Source organism: Neoarius graeffei, chromosome 2, assembly GCF_027579695.1.
Source record: "Neoarius graeffei isolate fNeoGra1 chromosome 2, fNeoGra1.pri, whole genome shotgun sequence".
NCBI lineage: Eukaryota > Metazoa > Chordata > Actinopteri > Siluriformes > Ariidae > Neoarius > Neoarius graeffei.
This window is the reverse complement of record NC_083570.1, coordinates 65,630,938-65,656,071: the sequence shown is the minus strand read 5'-3', so window position 1 is coordinate 65,656,071 and position 25,134 is coordinate 65,630,938. Positions and strand designations below refer to the sequence as shown.

The window sequence follows — 25,134 nt, the reverse complement described above, 5'->3', positions numbered from 1 at the left end:
GTTAGATGTTAAGAGCCTGCTAAATATATGCTGTAGTTATTTTATTATTTAAAAAAAAAGTCTCATATATAACCCTAGGATGTTTGGGTTTTTAAATTCTATTCCCTTATTCTGGTGGTTTATTTCGTGACAGTTTTAGTGCATTGGAAATGTATATCAGACCCCAGTTACCTCATGCATTGAGAGCCGATATAATTTTTCCCATAATAAGCTATGTGATATGGTAATTGTGGTTAGAAGGCATAGTGCATTTCCATCCTCTACCTGATTAGACCACTGTTCACTGCATCCCATTAGTCCATTACTCTTCTCATTATGAGGCTCTCTCTCTCTTTTCTTAAACTTTGCTCTCTACCACGGTTAATTGTAGTAAAAGAATTCTCGCTCTTTCTCTCCTCCCCTCTCTTTCACATGCACGCATGCAGTCTTTTGTGTTGCTCTCTACCTGTACCTCTGCATTGATCTTGCAGTACTTTTGACCTGAGCTGATGCGTCCCATTCATTCCCATTAGCACCTGGGGTGCTTTCCTTAATTCTATTCCATTGAACCAAGTAAGTTATTTACTGTTCAGCGCTGTGGTCTTTTCTCTGCGAGGATTAAAAGGACTGCTGTCACTGTATCGTGATCGGATCCTTTTCTCTCTCTCTTTATGCACTCATAAATTAAACTCCAACGTTTTTCCGACATAATTTAAAAAAAAAAAGTCCAATTAAAGTTGACTTTATTTGAAATGTACGCGTGTTAACTTATTTGCATTTGCTTTGAAAAAGAACAATTAAAAAAAAAACTTTTACTGCAATTTACTTTAAGGGTTAAAAGCTAGACATATCCTAGCTTTCTCACTTACTGCATTTTCTGAGTCATGCAAAATCCAGTCACCGTCCTAAAGCATGTGCTCTGTAGAACACTCATTCCTCTTGTTTGGTGGTGGAGGGACAGTGATACAGTACGTCAGCCTTTATTACAATGAAAACTGCTGTTTAAGAGCAGAATGTTATTTCTGGATGTTGGGTGCACTGCAGTTTGCCCTCCAGATCTGTCCTGTGTGTGTGTGTGTTCTCTGATGGTGATGGATGTCATATGGCAGTCGCATTGCACTAATGAGACTGTGTGTTTGTCCTGCTGTTTTATAGCAGTGTAGATATGGATGGATGGATGTACAGCACATCACCAGATTTGTCCAGTAGTTATTTTACTTGACCAGATTGCCATTAAGAAAATCCAGTTTTGCTCTTATTATTGACGTTTTAAATGCTTCAAACCTATACATGTTTTCCCTCATATAAATTATACATAATCATTTTGCAGTTGTTTAAAATGCAAAATGTTTCACCAGGTCTTTGCAGTTCCTGACTCAGTCGTTTACTGGTAGTGTATCTTTCTTATAGATCCTTATTACTGGTGCATAACAGTCCAGCCCATACAGGGGTAATATCATTCACACTTCTTTATGTAGCGTTTGACTGAAAAGTGCTAACTTGTGCTTTTGGCTGTTACAGTACTGGCACTGTCGTCCGATTTGCCTCTTGTGTTGTATGTTGGAGAATTCTCTGTGTTGAGACCCAAGTGAATGGTTGTGCTGGGGATTAATAACGAAGCTTACTACACAATGTTAGCATCCCTTAAAAAAAAAAAAAAATCAGGATGCGTGTTGGGGTGGATTTTATTTATTTATTTTTTTATATATATAATTATATGATTTTTGAATTGCTTTATCTTTTTAGTATGTTGTTGGATTAGGCATGTGTTTGTTTGCTGGCAGAGGGATTAGCTGGGAAAGTGATTCTGGGTGGAGAAATAATATTATTCTAAGGGCTGTGATTTTGTGAGGTAGGATTCAGAGTGAAGCTGATATTCAGTCTAACTGCCATGAAACTCAGTTGCAGCTCACCTACATTTTCTGCTTTTTGTCGTCTGTGACTGTGGATGCTCTCATATACAGTGCATTTAATGAGCAAAGCTAGTGGTAACTCAAGACACTGGATTTCTTAACAGGAAGTTGTGAGGTCAAATCCCAGCCCTGTCGAGTTGCCAGTGCTGTGCTGTTGAGTAAGGCCCTACACTCTTAACTGCTCAGTTGTATAATGAGAGAAATAAGTGGCTCGGGATGAGGGTGTCTGCCGAATGTCATCAGTGTAAATTTATATTTATCATATGAGACGAGGAGTGTATTTATGTAGAGAACACCAGTCTAACACGCAGGATCGCTGTTGGGCTAATAGCAGCAAAAAAAAATGGTGGCTCAGATATCTGAGCAGAAAACAAATGAGTTTGGACTGGAAATGGGTTTGGAAAAGGTTTTTATTGGGACCGAATCTTTAAGACAGACTTGATGTGTATTTTTAATAGGATTTTTTTTTTTTTATTATAGTTAATATATTTTGTGTGTGTGGAGAGTTTAACTGAATAAAAAACCCCTGCAGTTTTGTAATTTAGTTTTTTTAGCTGTGTATTTTTCTCCTTGTGTTTAAGTTAATTTGCTTCAGTTTAAAAGATCATTTTAAAGGTTAGTTTTTTTTAATGGGGGCGTTATTGTCCTCTCTGAGATTATATATATAATATAACATTTATTTATTTAGCTTTATTTCTTTTACATTTTGACCCAATCTGCCCTTTTCACTTCAGTCTGGTCTTAAATTTGGACTTTTATTGAAAACAGTTGACTGAGGAAATGGAATTTGAGGGCTTTTAATGTGCATTTCCTGTCCTTTTTTTGATAAATCGGTTTATTGGCTGTTTAATGAAGGCTAGATATGGTTGGTTAGGCAAATTATTGAACTTTTATTGACCTTGGATATAATTCTGTGTGCACGGCAAAACTGCTGTATGTAACGTGCAGGAAAATTACAAATGGTGAATAAAGGTTCAATAATTGTGAGGTGGCTGAACAGCAAGAGCAAGGACTGGGATACATGTTTAAAACAACAAAGGCTTTTAAAAGGAGGTCATAACACCAATAGTATCTTGCTGTGTGTGGACAGATGATAATAATAATAATAATAACAGTAATAATAATAATAATAATAACAGTAATAATAATAAAGCAGTGCTCATGTTCAGACCCAGTGTGATGTGACTGTGGACTAGTGTGAGAGGAAGCTGTGGGGATATGGTGACCGGCGAGAGTGGAGGGCAGGATGAAAAATTGCGGTGGGAGTTGTCCGTAGCCGCTGGGGTCAAGGCTGGAGTGTGGGAGGTGGCGCAGGAGAGGTTGTATGGGGCAGGAGGAGCAGAGAGGTGGGGGGAATAGAACAGCATGAGGCTGCTCAGGTGGAACTTCTCAGCCCCCAACTCCAGTAATTACAATCCATACATTTTACTTTGGGTTGTGACAATGCCTTCCTGATCCAAAATGAAAGTGGGCTGTTATTAATGGAGGGAATTGGAGCTCGTCATGGATGTTCTGTAGCACCAGACTTTCCACTTTAACCCCAAAATATATCAAACACCTGCTGCTGTGCAAAGCTACAGTACTGTGCGAAAGTTTTACACACATGCAAAGAAATGCTATAGAGCAAAGATGCCTTCACAATTAATAAAATTAAATGTTTTAAGATTTAAAAAAAAATAAAGTGCAGTAAATAGTAATAAATGAAAGTCAATATTTGTGATCCCTTTTCTTGAAAGAAGTTGCAGTCTCGGTACAGTGTTGTATAAGGAAATGAGCTGTAAGTTTTCCTGAGCATCTTACAGAACCAGTAATCTGTGGTTGGTAGAAGAGAGCAACTGGACTTGCTTGAAGATTCTTGAAAACGTTTTGCCTCTCATCCTAAAGGCATCCTCAGTTCTGTCTGACTAAAGGGAGTATCCAGTATTTATCCTCTCATGGATCGTCATAGAATCCGAATCAGAATGCTGATGGCTGCATTGTAGGTGGCTGATAAAAGATGTCATAGACACCCACCTCTGTTCAATGATGGTCATTCCAGGTTGACAAAAATGAACGATCCTCTCTGGCTAAGGTGGGGTTTACATTAGACCGTATCAGCGGATCATCAGATTAACGTTTTTAAAACGATTAGTGTGCACACAGCAACGCCAATACACGATTCGCGTGCACACAGCAACGCCAATACACGGATACGCTCGGCTCCGCAGGCATCCTGCGCTCCAAATCACTCCGCCCTGAACAGCGAGTGCCCTCTGGAGGGTGCGCACTCTGGCCCTGTGCAGCTCACAGAGCGTGCGAGTGAAGTGCACAAGCAGTGATTTGGGACTGAGCCGCTGTGTGTGTGATCTCAGTGCATATCGGGCATGCGCATCACTTACCACTTGCAAGTGGAAGGATGGCAAGCCTAAAGACAATCATAACTACACAATGGGCAGTATTTGCATCAGTATTTGCAGTATTTTTATACTTTTATACTCTTTAATGAAAGGTGATACAAGACGGAAGTCCACGCCGTTTTTCAGCAGTCGCGTCACATGACTAACGCCAGCGAATCAGGAAGGTAGATGTCACAGTGACATTGTCCAATGATGACGCCAGCTAGAGCTCAGCACAGCGTATCCGCGTATCTCAATGTTTACACAGCACCGGACCAGACACGATCTGGATTGAATACGTGGACCCTGGCGGATTCCCGTTTCCCGGCGTTTCCAGGCGTTTTAATGTAAACGGACAGTGCATCCGCGAAGAAAACGAGACAGATACGGTCTAATGTAAACTTGGTCTAAGATGTCTGCCAGTTTTCTGGAAGTCCTCTCATACTCCCGCACCAGTCGAAGGGATCTCATCCCAAAGTATGTAGAAACATATCTGTGACGAATCTCAGTCATCCAGGTACATTGGTTGAAGAGAGCAACTGGACTTGCTTGAAGATTCTTGGAAGTCCAGTTGCTCTCTTCAACCAACCACAGATTACTATGTACCTGGATGACTGAGATTCGTCACAGATATGTTTCTACATACTTTGGGATGAGATCCCTTCGACTGGTGCGGGAGTATGAGAGGACTTCCAGAAAACTGGCAGACATCTTAGCCAGAAAGGATCGTTCATTTTTGTCAACCTGGAACGACCATCATTGAACAGAGGTGGGTGTCTATGACATCTTTTATCAGCCACCTACAATGCAGCCATCAGCATTCTGATTCGGATTCTATGATGATCCTTGAGAGGATAAATACTGGATACTCCCTTTAGTCAGACAGAACTGAGGAAGCCTTTAGGATGGGAGGCGAAACGTTTTCAAGAATCTTCAAGCAAGTCCAGTTGCTCTCTTTAACCAACCACAGATTACTATGTACCTGGATGACTGAGGTTCGTCACAGATATGTTTCTTACAGAACCAGACACGGGTCTTCTGGAGACTTTGGGGGGGGTGTCTGAAAAGTGAAATCTCTTGCATAATAAAGCTTTCTTTACTGACGTACAAATGTTTTTCTGTGACATTTAGGCCCAATCCCAATTCTAATTTCTACCCCTACCCCTCCCCCTTCCCCTCCGCCTTCCCCTTGGCCCTTCCCCTTGAAACTAAGCTACAAGGAATAGGGCTTGAAATTCAACCCTTACGTATTGGGATAGCCCTTCAACGATCGCATACGTCATCGCGTACCTCCGTCAGCGTTTACGTTAGCAAAACGTGACCAAATGCGTCATTGGCTGCGACCAGCCGCTACAGTCAGAGCCAGAACCAGAAATCTCTGCTGGCAGGGTGTGATTTGTTAACTAACACCACTGAATGGGATATCTTTGGCGCTTCGTGCACCACATCCGACAGAATGAGGTGTCAGAACACTCATGTAAACAATAAAAGCGAGAATAACAGAACAAAACGTACGCAGTCAAGCAACCGAAAACAATACTCACTCCCAAAGCTTTTTAGCAGCAGCTTGGATTTCAGAAATCGCTGCTCATTCTCAGCTCGAAAGCGAATCAAGCGGCGTGTTTCCTCTGGATAACAACTTAAAACACGTAAATAATGGAGAAAATACATTTATGACAATCTTTCGCCGCGGGAACCGCCATCTTTCTGAAATCCGCATGAAATCTCGCTGAAATCCGCATGGCATTGTGGGAAATCACTCAAACCCCTTCGTTCGGAGTCAGCTCCAGGAAAATCTCCGTTTGGAGGGGTACAGAAGCCCTACCCCTTCCCCTACCCCTCCGCGTTAACTGGGATTGGGATACCCCTACCCCTTCACGTGAACGCGCAAAATGGAGGGGAAGGGCTAAGGGGTTGGTCCAAGGGGTGAAATGGGATTCGGCCTTAATTCTGTATGAGAAAACTAATGTTTAGAAATCTAATATTTTTGTACTGACTCCATAATGTAGGAGTCATAAAATAAAAATCTTAAGTTTGTTTTAGTACAATCAGTTGCTGAAGACTTTTGCACTGGAATGTAAATCTTATATTTCAGCATTTTATATTGTTTTTACATCAGTGTACCAGGAAACATAATGGAAATGAGTGGGATGGGCATAACTAACTTAAACACAGGTACAGAATGGTACACACAGAGAAAATCTAGAACCATGAAGGGTTTTTTGGTTGCGTGTTTGGGAAACCATTAATAGTTTGAAAACTGTAGAACAAAGTTTCTCTGTCAGCAAGGGGAAGGGGTCGATCACTTTTTCTTTCCTAAGAAACCCAAAAACACTGTGAAAGGAAACTCTAAAGAAGCACTTTTCTAATTTTAAAAGTGTAATCATGCACCATAAAGTACGTTAGTATTTGTTTAAAGAAGAAATGTCATTTTTCTAAAACAGTAGGTTGATTTTTGCGTAGGTTACTGTGAATAAAACAGATCTAGAGAGCATATATTCTGTACACTGCTTGCAAGACAACTGTAAAGTGCCGCAGTGGGTCAGTGGAGCTCAACAGTTTAAGACGTCTTTAAGGAAAATGGCACAACTTTTTCTTATTCTGTGCCTCACTGCAATAGTGTGTGTGGGATCCCCCCCCCCCCCCCCTTTAATCCAGTAGATCTACAGTGGTGCTTGAAAGTTTGTGAACCCTTTAGAATTTTCTATATTTCTGCATAAATATGACCTAAAACATCATCAGATTTTCACACAAGTCCTAAAAGTAGATAAAGAGAACCCAGTTAAACAAATGAGACAAAAATATTATACTTGGTCATTTATTTATAACATTACTTGGAAGGCTGTTCCATAACTGTGGGGCTTTGTAAGAAAAGGCTCTGCCTCCTGATGCAGCCTTCACTATATGAGGTACCAGCAGATAGCCTGCACCATGTAGTTCCTTATCCACACCAAATCTAAATATTTTGTTCATTAATTTTTCTGTATGAATTTAGAAAAATGACAAGTTTAAAACAAAACAAACCCGTCTTTCTGGATAAAAATGGCTGTTTGTAGGCTCAAAGTATTTGTGCATGAGGAATATTTTGTGTATATATAAAGAATAAAAAAAAAATCAAGTGGTTAGACTTAAATTTACTGCGGCCACTAATATAGGCCAATCATGGTATGATATCAGTTCTAGGATGAAACGATCAATATCTCTCTCTGTACTTTCAGCTTTAAATACATTGAATGGGTTCAGATGCTTTCTGTTTCTGCAAAATCAGGACAGCGAGGATGCATATTCATCTTCACTGGAAGTTCTGTCCTGTCACTCTCCATTTTGCAAAGATCAGAAACAAAATGTTTCGTCCTCAAAATACAGCTGCATTTATTTTGGATGATGGACACTATTGCAATGCACACCGAATCAGACATGTTGTGTATTAAATGAGAGTCGCATCCTATTTGGTGAGCAAAGGTGTTGAGTCATTCACAGAAAAGAAATGGAAATCAAACCCTTGGATTATATGCAACCGCAAAAAACATCGTTTGTGGTTGTGGTGAAGTTGTTTCTCTATAAACTGCACTCCCAGTACAGAGCAGGATATGGCCTGGAACAGACACAGCAGTAAAGCCATAATCTGACCCTTGGGCCAGTCTCTGAAACCTCTCCTCCCTTTATCGTTTGCACATCTCCACCTCAAAGTCTATCTCAATTCCACTTGCACAAATCTCCCTTAATGACAGAAAAAGCAATTACTACTGAATAGCTTCGAATTGTCACTTGTTTTACTGCTTTTAATCCACCATCAGCTGAAGTCCATGACTCCCATTTGCATGTCTAGGACTGGGTGATGATCCACATCTGGCCTTGTGTATTGTGTGAGCAGGGCTGAGAGGCTGCCAGTAAAACAACACGATACTGTTTTTCTAACCTCGAGCTTTATTCCGATCTGCCTGTTTCTCAGTACGGCGGTGGTGGGAGGGGTTGAAACTGTTGTTAAACATGTTCTAATTTGTTTCCCATTATGAAAATATCAGCGTTAATTAACTCTCGTTTCAAGCCCAGCAGCTGCCACATTTTGTTTTAAAGGTTCAACAACATTATTTTCCATGACATTATTTATTTATTTATTTAATTTTGACAGTCTAGTAAAATTTATGAATTTATTTTTGATTCTTAAACACATGCTCTGTGTTTTTTTTTTAATGGTTATTTATTGTTAAGGAAAGCATTCAGATTCCTTTTCATTTTCTAGGATAAGAACTCTCCATAGGGATGCACACTGTTCTCTCCATTACTCCTAATAAGGTGTCATATAATTTAATTCCATGCTTCACTTGTCAGAGGAGCTCTTATCCGTCTCCAATTTTGAGTTTTAATGGATATTACTCTTTAGCACTCGTGTCACAATTAGGGAGTCTAGTTTGCCTTTTAATGAAAATCAGATTAAAACTTAATCGAATTAAAGTTCATTTTAATCCACCTATTATTCTGAATGGCATGCACTTTGTACTTTTTTTTTCTTCTTTTGAACCTTCTACTATTTAATTGCACAGTTTGTTCAATTTTATTCCATTTTATTGTCTATTTTAGTTGATCTAGTAGTACAAGTAGTCTATATAGATGTGTATTGAATTAATTGTGTATTACACACACATATATAAATTATTATTAAAACTACCTTGTTGTCTAAGTATGTAGGTTTTGTGATGTGGCTCTTGCTGCTGCAGCACTGCAATTTCCTTTTGGGGGATTAATAAAGTCCTCTATGTCTGTCTGGAATCTTGGTGACTGTCAGCTACATTTAGTTTACAAAGAAGTGTATGGTGAACTTCTCACTTAAGTGTGTGTGTGATTTTGTCATGTGTTTAAAAAAAAAAGTTTCATAACCTCAGACACTGAAGTGTCTGATTTGAGCAGTTAATGTCAAAGGTTCCTTTAATAGATCACACATGGAAGCTTCAGGTGTAAGTATCAAGTTCACGTGTGCACTTTGAAGAGATGTTCTTCATAATATAGGTTGCAGATGTCATATTCAGAGATGCCCTCTACAGGAGAGAGAGAGGAGGAGGAAGAAGAAGAATTGAGCAACAGTTCTCCGACTTGTGCTGGCCTGTCAGCGCTCTTCTCAGCCATGACGGTGTAATATGTTTTACAAGTGACATGGGCAGGGGTTATTTCACAGTTTTAGGCTACATCCACACCACAACGGCAACGAGATTTTATTAAAAAAAATATTGCGTCCACATGGGCAACGGATCAGTTAAATATCAGGTCCATATGGCAACGCAACGCTTGCTGAAAACGATGCAATACACATGCCACACCTCTACGTGCGCTGTAAGACGGTCCCATCGGAGACACCAGAACAATAGAAGAAGTAGGACGCATGCGCATAAACCCCTTCTTCTACCCGGCGTGAAGCACTCAGGAACAAACACACAACAACAAGAAGACTACGCTGCGACTACGCGAGGAAATCGTGCCTTCTGTATGTGCAAATTAGTTTTATTAGTGTGCATAGTTTTATATAACTTAATTTTCTTATTGTGTGTGAACATTTTGAAAAGCATTTTTATATAATTTATATAACTTTTTATATTGTGTGTGAACATTTTGAAAAGCAGTCTTATCCAATAAAAAAAAGAAATTCAAGAAATGGTTCAGTTACTTGTTTATTTAAAAGAAAAGCTGTATACAAAAGTGAATGCAATGCAGTGGTTCATACAAAACAGCGAGAGTGCTGCTTGTTCTAGTAATGTGGTTGTGACGTCATCGTAAACAAATCCGTTCTACTCATCCAGACGACTTCGCAACGGCGCCATTGCCAGATTTTTCCACTCTGGAACCTGTTCTCGTTTTGGGGCACCCAAAACGCTGGTGCCGTGTGGACGCCAGGCCAAAACGATAAACAATTTTATCAGATTCACCTGAATCCATTGCCGTGTGGACAGCCTCTTATGGCCCTTTTCCACTACCCTTTTTCAGCTCACTTCAGCACGACACGGCTCGCGTTTCGACTACCTCAGAGCAGCACGACTCAGCTCGCTTCAGCCCTACTCAGCACCCAAAACTCGCACGGTTTTGGAGTGGGGCTGAAGCGAGCCAAACCAAGCCGAGTGGGGCTAGGGGCGTGAGCAGACACTCCCCTGTGCACTGATTGGTGAGGAGGAGTGTCCTCACACGCCCACACACGCCCCGCGAGCACGCTGGGATCTGTAAACAGCGTAAACCCGGAAGAAGAAGAATTACGAATTACGAGAATTTCTGAAGCCTTATGTGCCTCGCCTCATCTATACGCTCTTGCCAGTATCTGTTGGCGTTGTCGGTGACAGCAAGCCACAGCACCAAGACCAGCAACACTAACGACTCCATGTCCTCCATGTTTATTGTTTACTATCCGGGTCGTGAGACTACCGCTTAAAAGGTCACTGATGTCACTGTTTGCGCCGCCTAACGACATCACGTGACGTCCACCCACTTTCGCTAACTCCACCCAATGTGTCCACCCACTTCCAGCCAGCACGGTTCAGCGCGGTTGTAGTCGAAATGCAACCCCAACAGCCCCGCTCAGCTCGACTCAGCCCAACTCAGCATGGCACGGCTCAGCCCAACTCAGCCGCGTTGGTAGTGGAAAAGCGGCATTAGTGAGCAGAGCAAGCAGCTAGCGCGCGCGCGCGCTGCATGAGAGCCTTTCTTTGTTCTAAATGACTTTTTCTTTAACTTTGATCATTGTCACACTTTCCACTGTTGACCACTGTTTCCAACTCCATCTATTTCCAGCTCAAATCACTGTGTCCCTAAAGTGCTGATGCCAGCTTTCAGAAAAACTTCTTGAAACACACTTTGTGTAATCAAGGGGACAATGGAAAAACAGCAGGTTAGCAAAACAAATACAATAGCCCAAGGCTCTCCTCCTTAAATAACTCCTTTTGTTTTTTGATATGTTGGATGTAATTAATTCAGTATAAAAGTGGAGTTGTAACTTGTTCACATGGCTTTAGACTTGTGACTTTGGAATCGAAATTATCCTTGTATCCGAGTCATATTTGATGCTAGTAGGCTGCTGAATGATGAGTTTTGCTTAAAGTGCATCAGTGTCAGTCAGGCAGGTATGTTTACATGCACTACCAGCACAGCTCTGGTGCCTTTTGCATTCCTACATCTCATTGCCGTGATTATTAGATCATCCCTATCTGTGGTTACATATCGTGTCTCTTTTTACGTATAGTGACAGGAGCTCTAGGCAAGTGCCCAAGATCCTTCTTCAGCCTTTAGCAAAGGAGAAGCTCATAACAGCTTCTATAGCCTCAATCATTTTCAGAGTTTGATGTCGAATGACGAAGCTAAAAGTGACGTGGAGATATTAGCCCATCTTTCTTTCCCTGTTCGGCCCCAAAGAAAGAGGAAGAGCATCGATAATTTTTGCTGTATTATCTGAAAGATGACTCATGCCATTTTTAAAAATCTCTCTCTCTCATATATACTTTGCAGGTTTTGAGACGGCGAGGTCGTTTGCCCTTCATGGTGCCCATGTGATCTTAGCCTGCCGAAACCCAGCTCGCAGCAGTAAAGCAGTTAACCAGATCCTAGAGGAGTGGGTGAGTGTAAACACAGGTCTGGATCTCTGAATGAAATAGTTTTATAGAAGAAAGGCTGCACTGTCCTGTGATGATTTGTTAATGATATGAAAGGTGTTTTGTAGCTATAAAAGTGATTTAATGATTCCAAATCAACAGAAAACCCATTTAATTGGGGTCAAGGCTGAATAATAAACTGTCCAAATTATTCAATAAATTCTCAATGAATAGTCATTCAGGTTAGCTATGGTTGCTTTAATATTAGTTAGTTATTCATCCTAGGCTTAACGAAGCTGCTTGGGTGAAACCATTTTGAGTCTTTTCCAGTCTGCGCTGAGGCACATCTCTGTGATAGCCCTGCGTTATTAGTGGAAAGAGAGCGGAATGGCCATCTGATAATTAACTCTGATTATTGCACTAATATTGTGGCACTCCTGACGCTCCCTTAGATTTATGACTGTGGGAAAATAAACAAATGAAATGTAGGAGCTGGAGCGTAAAGAATAAGCTATTACCACTGCTGTAATTACAGCCGTCCTGAGACTGTGAATTAGTTGATTAATTACAGGATGTCGATAGATTACGGGGGAATCTAAAGCACTTTAAAGTGCTTGAAATATCTAATTGAACAAAGACGCTCCTTGATGCTGTATAATTCTTCAGCTCTGACGGCTGGAATCAAGCCATGTTTTAGGAAATGTAACTGCCGCCCTCCACATACAGAAGAACCAGCAGAAAAGTCGTGATGTTAAAAAAAACCACACAACCCACAACCTTCAGTTATTACAATTATTCAAATAATTTTTCACGCTTGCTATCATTTTGAAGAATGACTGATATTTTATCCAGAAATAGAGCTGATCTGGTTAAGATTCTCATTTTCTGATTAAAACCCAGGATCTGATTTGACTCCCGTATCTCTGATATCCTAGCATGAGTAATGAGAGCAGTACCACTGGAGTGGATGCGACTTGTGCCTACAGGAGCACTTGTACACTTGAGCAACGTTTATATAGTAATAATTATTATTAAAGGATAAAATGAAGGGAATCTGACTAATAGGGTGAGTTGATTAATTTTCCATGTCTTCCTCTGCTTTATTTTGTAAAAGCTTTTTTTGATGTCGGATGAACAGTCATATGTACTTGGCTAAATACAAAGTATTACAGCTAAGTAATACATGGCTGTCAGCTGGAATTACATGAGGGATGTTTTGTGCTTCGTTGTATATTGCTGTGAGCTCTGCAAATAAATATTACTTGCCAAATTGTATCTGTAAGCAAATGCACATTAAAGCTGACTACTCATTTTGTGGTGGTATACGATGGTAGGTGTTGGCAGCACGCCCTTGTCGTCACAGTAGATATTTTACACCTTTGTTGTTTTGGAGGGTGACACGGTGGTGCAGTGGTCATCACTGTCACTTCACAGCAAGAAAGTATGGATTCAAGCCTCGCATCCAACTGGGTCCTTTCTGTTCAGAGTTTGCATGTTCTCTTCATGCCTGCGTGGGTTTCTTCCCAGTGCTCCAGTTTCCTCCCACAGTCCAAAGACATGCAGATTAGGTCAGCTGGCTACTCTAAATTGCCCAGAAGTGTGAATGTGAGTGTGTGTCGGCCCTGCGACCTGTCCAGGGTGTCCCCCCACCTCTCACCCAAAGTCAGCTGGGATCAACTCCAGCTTCCCCCACGGCCCTGACGGATGAGTGGTATAGATAATGGATGGATGGTGGTTGTGGGTTTCATGTGTGGTGTCACAATGCTGATGGTGGGGGCTGGGCTGCTGATTTCTACAAACTAAGCATTGCTGATCAGTAGAAAGATGTAGTTTATTTTTAGAGTGGTGGCAGGATGCTTTGGTCTTTACAGTTCTCTGCAGATTACTGTATTATTTATGCAAATGTGCTTACTAGTCACATCACCACCCCCAACGCACATGCTTACTAATCACAGCATAGCTTGAATCTGTAAAAACATGTCACTGATTCAGCCTATTCAGGCACCCAAGCTGACACGTACCCTCCAGTGGGCTCAGATTCAACTTGGATTTAGCAGCTTGTACTCTATAAAGACCATTTCTTGCTGCTATCTGATCTGAGATTATACACCGTGAGACTTGCCAGATCCTCAGAGTTGTTGTGAGGTTCACAAAGTGAAGGCAGGAAATCGGGAAGAAATGGTCACTCTCAAGTCCCAGCTCACTTTTATTCTTTTCCTTTTGAAATCACAGCATGATATGAAGTTTGCTTTAGAGAAATGCATGCAGATGACCTAAACGACAATCTGATTTGGTGTAATCGTATACTGTACTTACAGCTGTCCCCTTCAGGTTAAAGCTAGACAGCCTTTCGATTTCATAAAATCGGTGAAATTTGGTCATTGTGATGGATGTTAATTTCTATAACATCTCCAAAAACAAAACGGGGCATTCTGTGGGTGGGAAGTTATTTAATTTGAGGGGATTCCCTAGCAAATAATGTGCATGAAATCGCTCACTTCGTGCAATCAACCAAATGTTTCTCTGCTACGGAGGATGGACTCCAGGGCTCCCTGGATGAAGTAAAGGCTGGCCTATTTGTAAAAGGTCTGGTCATCCCTGTGCACAAATACAAGACATCCTGTTGATTCTCACGAGCCTCTAGCAGTTAAAAGGGGTGACTTTTGATGAGATCACAAGCCTTTCAATTACATGAAACCTGTGATGGATCACGTCGTAGGCGCCCAAATTAAGGTCAAGCGCCCAAAATATGCTACCAGAAGTGTAAAAAAAGAAAAAAAAGTGAAATGTTGATTAAATAAACTTGGCTGCATAAAACCTAATGTCTTGACTTTCTTCTTTAAAAACGCCGAAATTAGCGAGAATTAACATGTATTTCTCATAATTGATGCGAATTCCACACCATTCCCATGTTGTTCTGGGTTCGTCGAACTAGCCATAAGCCTCGCACAGAGCACGAATTCTCCATCAACGGCGATCGGCACGCCATGATTTCGTGGAGGAGCGAGACTCGCGTACCAATGACCAGGGCGGGATTTCCACATTAGGTAAATCTTCTTTCTTCTTCTTTTATATATATTTATACTGAACAGGAGCGTGAACCAGAGTGTTTGCTACCCTATTGTGCTAAATTCTCCTAATAATTCCTGTATCATTTAAAAACCTAAAAATAGCCCTATATCCCACATTATCTGACCTCAGCTGCAATATCTCTCTGATACTTAGTTTCATATGATTTAAATCAGGTAAAAGATGGAATAAAAGAGAGCTATTCAGGACATAACTGTGTGTATTTAAGATATAGCTTGCATCTTAAATACACACAGTTGTGTAAGTGTGGGTGGAATCAGTGACTTGGAGCTTGGTCCTCTTGTTGATGATAAGCCTAGGTCACAACCGGATGTACGATTTTTTGGCAGTGCGATTTTTGGCGTTTCCCAAATCGCTGCGTTTTTTTTGTTCATGGAGAAAGACGCGCGTTGGCCGTAAGTTTGTCTTGCAACCTGAAAAAAACATAATCGCCCGTAGAGTTTGTTTGACATGACAAAGAACCTCTGCGGCCGGTCTGCGGCCAGTCTACAGCTGGAAAATCAGCACGTCACACGCGCACCCTCCGTGCGTTTCACATGCGCCCTCCGTGTGTTTCTTGCGTTTTTTGCACTTAGACCGGCCGTAGGAGCATGTACGGCCAGTTGTGACCGAGGCTATAGACCCTTTTCAGTCACGTGACCTTCGTAAATGCGACCGCCATTTTGGACATGTAGTGGACTTCGGCTCGAATCGGTTTGAATGCGAGGAAGGCGACAAACATAAAAGAAAAAGGAGCAAGATGCAGAAAACTGCATTAACTAGTTTACTGTAATTATGATCTGGCAGCTATTTACACCGGATCCAGTGTAAATAGCTGCCGGAGCCGGACGTGACCTTCGTAAACGCGACCGCCATTTTGGACATGTAGTGGACTTCGGCTTGAATTGGTTTGAATGCGAGGAAGGCGACAAACATAAAAGAAAAAGGAGCGAGATGCAGAAAACTGTATTTACTAGTTTACTGTAATTATGATCTGGCAGCTATTTACACCGGATCCAGTGTAAATAGCTGCCGGAGCCAACGTCCGAGCTTGCCGGAGCGCGCTAGAGAAACCTCGGACGTTGGCTCCAGCAACTATTTACACTGGATCCGGTGTAAATAGCTGCCGGATCATAATTACAGTAAACTAGAATGGAATGTTAACAGCAATGTAATGCCTTTTCTGGCTAATTTTATTCGTCTTACCTCCAACAAAGTGGTCACTACACAAGCGTTGGTATGCCGCTATCCATCTTCTCCGTCGGTCAGCATCTACCGGGATCCGATAAAATGATAACCCTTGCCTTGTTTGTTGATGGTTACTACATCCAGGTGCACAACAATATAGTGGCATGATGGAAGTCTTGCTGAAAATAAACACTTTCTTTGCTGCCGTTCCTCAATGCTGGCTGTGGTAAACTACTGGTAGTACATGTCCAAAATGGCGGCCGCGTTTGTCGTGACGTCACGTGAAAAGGGTCCATAGTCTTAGACACTGGCCTTTCATTTAAACGAAGATCTTTTACCTGACTACATACTGTGAATTGCACTGCCAATTCTTGTGATGTGACTGAAAAACCTTTTGTGTCGCAGGTCTGCTACAGGTTTGTCTCTTTGATGGCAACAGTGCAGAACTTGCTTTTTCATTCCCAGGCTCCTTTCCTCCAGGCTCTCCTCAGGCCCTGACACATCTTTTAAATACTAACTAACTGTATTCTAATTATTTTTGACATGTACATCAAGAGGGATTAATGCTGTAGACACTTTGCAATAAAGGTAAAAATAACATTTCATAGATTTCTTTATTTATTCATAACTTTGTAGCTAAAAAAGCAGCAGCAGGTTTAAACACACAGCACTGGGAAAACAGCACTTTATGCATGCAGAAAAGCCCAAATTACCCTGTATCACGACGGAAAAAGCCCAAATTCAGAAATACAGGGTGCAGCCCAGATTATGTAAATGAAAGGCCTGGATCATTGTACCTCCTTCATATAGGGCTGTATTCACTTGGATCACTATTTACACAGGAACAATTATGGCATATTCTGAGACTGGTCATGCAACTCCGTAAGATGATTTTCTGCAGTAGGAGTATGCAGATTACCTGTGTGTGTTAGATCACGCCTCTAGGAGTATCAAATGTTTCTTGACGTAGACCCTCCATAGGTGGAGTTTTTCATTAGTGTCGAGAACCACTTGCCTGAAAATGATTAGGGGATAGAAAATGTAGGCTGAAGAACAAAACAGCAATTTCCTCTTTTCCTTTCAACTGTAATACAATGTAATATACACGGGTGAGTCAAATGAAGACCCCCCCCCCTTTATTTTATTTGATTTTATTTTACACTGTTTATTGCAAATAGGTGTCATGAGCGTGTATCTGGTTTAAAGTAGCAGTACAAAGGGATATCGAGAACAATGGACCAGTAGAACCTATTTAACTATAAACTTTATGCACTGTTTGTGTCCCATTTCAAGATTTTCATTTGAGTCCTCCTCATAAAAACAAGATGATTTTAAAAAAAAAAATGCTAATATGATTGAAATGGGAAGCATTGAAATAATCATATAATATGAGTCTATTGTATTGTGAATATGTTTCTCCATGTATAAATATGGTTGTAATTATTACATTAATCAATGCAAATTTGGTTTCATTTCACAAATATGGTTTCCAGCCTCATTATTTTGCAGAATAGTACTCGATAAAAGCACATTCTTATTATCTCATTAGTACACGCATGCTATTTTTAGCTTTGAAAATTACATCAAGCCAGAAGACACTAAACTGGGGGTCATGAAATAATGTGTGACTAAGCATTCACCTGTTATGCTTACAGCTTACGTTAAGTGAATATAGTTCATAATCTTATCTGTAAAATTTAGCTTCACAAAAAGAGTGGTCTCTTAAGATATAGTCTCCTCTAGGCAAATAAAACACTTTCTTGCAATTTAGAGTATACTATTCATTAACAGTGTCGTGTTTTTTATATACACTACCGTTCAAAAGTTTGGGGTCACTTTGAAATGTCCTTATTTTTGAAAGAAAAGCACTGTTCTTTTCAATGAAGATGACTTTAAACTAATCAGAAATCCACTCTATACATTGCTAATGTGGTAAATGACTATTCTAGCTGCTGGTTTTTGGTGCAATATCTCCATAGGTGTATAGAGGCCCATTTCCAGCAACTCTCACTCCAGTGTTCTAATGGTACAATGTGTTTGCTCATTGCCTCAGAAGGCTAATGGATGATTAGAAAACCCTTGTACAATCATGTTAGCACAGCTGAAAACAGTTGAGCTCTTTAGAGAAGCTATAAAACTGACCTTCCTTTGAGCAGATTGAGTTTCTGGAGCATCACATTTGTGGGGTCGATTAAATGCTCAAAATGGCCAGAAAAATGGCTTGACTATGGCTACGTTTACACTAGACCGTATCTGTCTCGTTTTCTTCGCGGACGCACTGTCCGTTTACATTAACCCCCCTGAAAAAGCGGGGAAACGGGAATCCGCCAGCGTCCACGTATTCAATCTAGATCGTATCAGCTCCGGTGCTGTGTAAACATTGAGAATACGCGAATACGCTGTGCTGAGCTCTAGCTGGCGTCTCATTGGACAACGTCACTGTGACATCCACCTTCCTGATTCGCTGGCGTTGGTCATGTGACGCGACTGCTGAAAAACGGCGCAGACTTCCGCCTTGTATCACCTTTCATTAAAGAGTATAAAAGTATGAAAATACTGCAAATACTGTTGCAAATACTGCCCATTGTGTAGTTATGATTGTCTTTAGGCTTGCCATCCTTCCACTTGCAAGTAATAAGTGATATGCGCTGGGATCTCACACACAGCGGCTCAGTCCCGAATCGTGGCTTGTTCACTTCACTCGCGCGCTCTGTGAGCTGCGCAGGGCCGGAGTGCGCACCCTCCAGAGGGCACTCGCTGTTCAGGGCGGAGTGATTTGGAGCGCAGGATGCCTGCGGAGCCGAGCGTATCCGCGTATTGGTGTTGCTGTGTGCACGGCTAACGGTTTTAGTGTCAACGCGAATCGTTTTAAGAACGTTAATCTGATGATCCGCTGATTCGACGTAATGTAAACGTAGCCTATATTTTCTATTCATTTTACAACTTATGGTGGGAAATAAAAGTGTGACTTTTCATGGAAAACACAAAATTGTCTGGGTGACCCCAAACTTTTGAACGGTAGTGTATAATATAAATATTAATAAAAAACATTAAAGCATTTTAAAGGCATTCTTTTGTGTGTGTGTGTGTGTGTGTGTGTGTGTGTGTGTGTGTGTGTGTGTGGTTCCCCCCCCCAAAGTGTATTTGCATCCCAAAATGTACATTGCAGCATGAGATTGTGGTTACATCCAACTGTCAGTGCTGGATTTCATCCTTCTCCTCACTCTGTTATTGCACAAGAAAAAAGAGGCAGAGTCTTTAGTCCAAACACTGCGGAAGCAGTACCAAACCGCGCACCGCCCGTGCGCTTTCCAAAAACACAAACAATCCCGCCAGCAAAAATAGGAAAAAAAAAAAAGGGAGCGATCTCACCTCTTCGGATGTTGGTTTAAGTCCGACAATACATTCCTCAAAAAGGGCGTAGAACAGGGGTGTCAAACCTGATCCATAAAGGGCCGTGTGGCTGCAGGTTTTCATTCCAGCCATGCAGCAGCACCCTGATTTGGCTTATTCAATCAACTGACACACCCACCCTTTAATCAAGGGTGGGTGTGGCTGCAAGTATTTGACTGTGTGAAGACAGTTCAGTTGATTGAATGAGCCAAGTCAGGTGTGCTGCTGCATGGCTGGAATGAAAACCTGCAGCCACAAGGCCCTTTATGGATCAGGTTTGACACCCCTGGCGTAGAAGAACAAAGTAATCCATCAACGTGTAGCATTCAATTTATTCCGGACCATTAAAGAATTCTGGAGGATATCAGAATGTTGGTGTGCTGGCTTCCTTCTACCCCCGTTCATTCCTCTTTCCACGTCTTTCGTTTTACGCTACTGATTAATAATCAAAACTTTATGTGGCTAATGCTACAGAAGAAGGGGTTTATGCGCATGCGTCTACTTCTTCTATTCTTCTGGTGTCTCCGATGGGACCGTCTTACAGCGCACGTAGAGGTGTGGCATGTGTATTGCATCGTTTTCAGCAAGCGTTGCGTTGCCATATGTACCTGAAATTTTACTGATCCGTTGCCCATGTGGACGTGATATTTAAAAAAAAAAATCTCGTTGTCGTGTGGATGTAGCCTTAGGCTCCACCCAGTGTCCCCAAATCTCGCAAAACTGTCCATCACTTAAGTCTGTCATTATGCCTGAGGTCTGAATACCAATTTCAGTGGGAATCCTCAGTACACATGCTTAACTCGACTCTGAATACAGCCCATAGTCATCAACGATACAATACGACTTTAAGTTCGTGTGCAGATGCATTTTTAGAAATGCAGAGGGTCTTTCCAGGCATCAATATGATACGACAATAAAAATCGAATTCACCTCACTAACTATTCCTTTTTCATATCTGAATCATTTTGGTCACCCACTGCCAAAAAATATTTTTTGTTAAATTAATGGCTTGGTGAACAGATGCAGTAGATCTTATTCCATACCCAAGTTTTTTTGCATGCGTATAAAAGTTTATGGGATTGTTTACCTTATAGGTTTGATTTATTTTTTTAATTGAGATGCAAACATTAAAGCAACATTGCTATTTATTTATGTAATGTTGCATTGAACAAATGGGTTATTAAATGAAAAAAAAAACCCACGGCATTTTGTTTGTGGCACAGTATTTAGAAATCGGGTGTCTGCTTTGGCCAGGACGTTTGGTTCATTGAGTCTCTGCTTGCATTTGTAATTTACATTTCTGTGCTGGATAAGGAAGGAAGATGCATTATTCCACTGTTATTATAAAGGACACGGACACCATAAACGAGGGTCAAACTGATTGTTTCTTTGAGAGTGTGAGAGATTTAGTTTTCTTGATTGCCTGTAAAATTCTGCTTAACTCTTTTTCATGATCCCTTGGGAGATGTTTTGTCGAGTCTCTGGGGGAATGCATTTCTGATCAAGGCTCATCGCAGTTGACCAGAATAACTTTCTTCTCCTGATTTTAAGCATGTTTGCTTTTTTCCTACTAGTGTCAAAAATGCTAATGAGGCACTTTGTAATCATGCTAATTACCCACCTAGCCTCATGTTACCATTTATTCATTGTTTTTGCAGAATTCCATTTCCAATCGAGAGGAAAATTAACATGGCCGGTGCAGCTAAAGTGGTGTTGTGTTAGTATGTGCTTTGGAACCAATTAGAGTGAACCCTGCTGATCCGCAGAGGTTTACTGAATGAGTGAGTAGAGAGAAGATGAACCTTGTAATGTTTAAAATGTGCATTAACATCAAGGCAGACAGACTTGCCATTGTAATTGGATAAGTAACCATATTTAACTTTCCACAAGCAACACTCAGGGCAGCGCTAACTGTTCAGTCAAGCATTGCTCTCGGTTCATAACCAGCAAGTTAAGTTACTATCTTCTCTGGATACAGTAGCCTGTTAATAAACATTTTGTTCCATATTTATTTGTTTTGAGGGCAGGACATTGCTTTGCTGAGTTCCATGAACAGACTTCATAACTAAAATAACCAGCAACAAATCTGAAAACATCGACGTTCATTCCAGCAAAGCAGTATTCGAATCAATCCTCAGTCCACTGATCTTGGTTCTAATGTTGTGGTACTTGACATTGGTCTCAAGACCACTTTTTGAACGCCTTGTCATGGAATTGACCACATTTTTACTCGGTTTTGTTTCGGTCTCAGACATGGAGGACTCTGGATTTTATTTCATGACCGGTCAAGACCACAACTGTGGGGTTTTCACTAAATTGCCTATGCATTGTCTGATTTATTTGTCAACACTGTTACTGTGATTGGATGTAAAATTTCCTGCTTCAAATGCAACCAGTCACGTGACTCATTGCTAATTTGAAATTATTCTTCCTGCTAATGGTCATCAGCCCTCACCACCCCCTTCACACACACTGGTCTAGTCCTGGTCTTGACTTGATCTCAACCCTTCAAAATCTTGGTCTCCATTTCGGTGGTCTTGACTACAACACTACTTACCTCATCTTTTGTTTGAACAGGCTGACGTCCAGTTGTTGGCTACACTGGATGCTGGTCTTGATTGTGGCTAAAGGTTGGATAGAGAAAGGATAAGCCTGGAATGCTGACCACTGCAACTTAAGGCTGAAAAACACTGTTCTTTGTGAGGCGTCCTTTTATGCACATGGAGTTGGGAGGGAGTGTTGCCTGTTCTGAGACAAAAAGCTTCTTTTTATTATGAAGAAACACAAATAGTCTGGTAACACATTTATTTTAAGAAACAAAATGTTAATGAGGATTTTTATTTATTTTTTTTAAAGGCACAAATTGGACAATGTGTTTTATGCACTCTGTATTAGTCTAAATTAATAGATGGCTATTGCTGCACAGCTACATGTGATTGTAAAAAATGAATATTGCATTATTAATTGTGATAACGTACAGTACACTTATAAAAACCAGGTTTTTATACAAACAATTGACCTTGAATACCATTAAATATCCATGCTAGATCGTTAGGTTTGACGATGCATCAAGTGACTTCTGCATTTTGACAATGTGTTTTGTTTTAGTACCTTATTAGTGAAATATTATAAAAGTAGAATTTGAAATATGGAGCATGTTGAGTAGTTTTTCAGTAATGGAATTACATTCACAGCAAAATGTGCTAACTTTTTTTTTTTAGTTGCAATATTCAAGATAATGGTATTTTAAAAAAAATTCACACTGTATGGGGTATCTTTTGAACCTAAAAAGCATAGAAAAATTGGTTCTGTTTGACTCTGAACTCAAAATATTTATGAGGAAAGGAAAGTCAGTAACGGAATTACATCAGGAAAAAACCCTTGAACTTTCATTTCTTAAAATTCAAACCAAGATTTCGCTGAAGCGACGCTGCTGTAATTGGGGTGATTGATTTTTAAATATGGTTTTCAGTACATTTTGCCTTGGATTCCATATTTTAGCAATATAATTGAGCTGACAAGTTATGGCAACCTTAATAATTTCATAATTTTGGTCTCTCTGCTGTAGAATTGCTCTGTTACTTTTTTGTGACTTATTTGGGTTTTATTAGCTCTTAAAGCCATAAACTGCGCTCACTTGACGGTACCTAGAGCCTAAAAGTTTAACATGCATGTTTAGGTCATTTATCCTTCAATGGTTTGTCTAAGAAGGGTTTAATGATGTGTGTTGCACATTGTTATAACTAGTAATGCAATAATCGCTCATTTACAGCTAAAAGCTGTGTAGTCATACAGCAGTACATGTTGTAATGAGTAAAACCTAATACGTAGTGAATAAATCTTTTTACAATTGTCTAGTTTGTGCGTTTATTAAACAAAGAAGACCTTTGTTAAACCCTTATGTGTTCCTTTATAGACTGTTACCAATATTTCATGAGCCATACCTCTAAGAAAGCTTCTAGACTAGGGCTGATGTAGGTCTTTTAAAAAAAAAAATCTAGCATTTTATATTGGTGTAGTGGCAGCAAGAAGCTTTTAATTTATTCCAGAAATTTTTTAAAATTTTATTATTATTTTTTTTAAACACAGCTCTATTGTTGAATGCATAGGCCTTAAGAAAAACTGGTTGAAATGGTATTAAAAAAAACCCCCAAAAATTACAAAAATAAATCATGATTCCATAGCTGCTGTCACAATACCGAGTTTAGTTTTTGTCAAGAGGACTTCCCACCCTTATGTATAACAATGAGCTGTCTGTAAAACTGGGAATTGGGTCAGCTGTAATTAACGTCATGAAGCAGTAGGATACTGACTAATCAGGCCGTGTGCCTTTTTGTGGTATCCATGAACACAGTCATGCAAACATTTTGTTTGCTGTACAGGTTCAAGCACTACATCTTTTGTAGATTATGATTTTTTTTCTGGGATAAACTCTGTATCAACTGCAGCCCTGACCAGGGAAAACTGGAAAAAAATTTATTATTGTTATTATTATTATTATTATTATTATTTAACAAGGATAAAGTTATAATTGTTAACACAGAAGCTTTCTGTAAGTAGGGATAGCTGTTTATAGCTTTTATAATGTAAATAACAGGAATAACATTAATAGTTTCAGAATTACTTTATTAATCCCCGGCGGGAAATTCAAATTTGTTACCAAGCTCCTGAATCAAAGAAGAAGAAAATATGTCTAACTAGATAGAACTCGACGCCAACGGCATCGATGGGGATGCCTCCACCTGGTAGACTACACACCTTATTAAGTTGTGATTGGGGGATGGACATTTGACCTCACAGTAATCTTGACCTGTGACCTTTTAACCTCAAAATCTAATCAGTTCATGTTTGTCCCCAAATGCACAAATGGTGAAAGTTTGGTGAAATTCCTTTCATTTGCCTTGGAGATATTGTGTTCACAAGGTTTTTGGACAGACATTTGACCTCACAGTGACCTTGATGTTAGACCTTTTGATCTCAAAATCTAATCAATTCATGTTTGTCCCAAAGTGCACAAATGGTGAAAGTTTGGTGAAATTCCTATCATTAGCCTTTGAGATATCGTGTTCACAAGGTTTTGGGATGGACGGACGGACGCACGGACAGGCGGACAACCCGAAAACATAATGCCTCCTGCACCTTATGGTGGCGGAGGCATAAAAATAGAAGATAAAATCATCTGAAAAAAGAATAAATAAAAATAAATTTAAATAAGTTCAATACCTTAAGTAAAAGCAAAATTAAGTGATTTTATATACAATGATTCCTGTATACATACAACCCTGATTCCAAAAAAGTTGGGACAAAGTATAAATTGTAAATAAAAATGAAATGCAATAATTTACAAATCTCAAAAACTGATATTGTATTCACAATAGAACACAGACAACATATCAAATGTCGAAAGTGAGACATTTTGAAATTTCATGCCAAATATTGGCTCATTTGAAATTTCATGACAGCAACACATCTCAAAAAAAGTTGGGACAGGGGCAATAAGAGGCTGGAAAAGTTAAAGGTACAAAAAAGGAACAGCTGGAGGACCAAATTGCAACTCATTAGGTCAATTGGCAATAGGTCATTAACATGACTGGGTATAAAAAGAGCATCTTGGAGTGGCAGCGGCTCTCAGAAGTAAAGATGGGAAGAGGA

The 25,134-nt window shown here is 40.2% G+C and overlaps 1 protein-coding gene across 3 annotated transcripts in view; it reads left to right on the top strand.

Moving 5' to 3' along the window:
• Positions 1 to 25,134, top strand: part of wwox (WW domain containing oxidoreductase) — a 319,176-nt gene that overhangs the window by 12,224 nt on the left and 281,818 nt on the right. For all 3 annotated transcript variants that reach the window (XM_060914715.1, XM_060914713.1, XM_060914714.1), the window contains exon 5: positions 11,750 to 11,856. In XM_060914715.1, the coding sequence (XP_060770698.1) occupies positions 11,750 to 11,856 (107 nt within the window). The remainder of the gene's footprint in view (positions 1 to 11,749; positions 11,857 to 25,134) is intronic.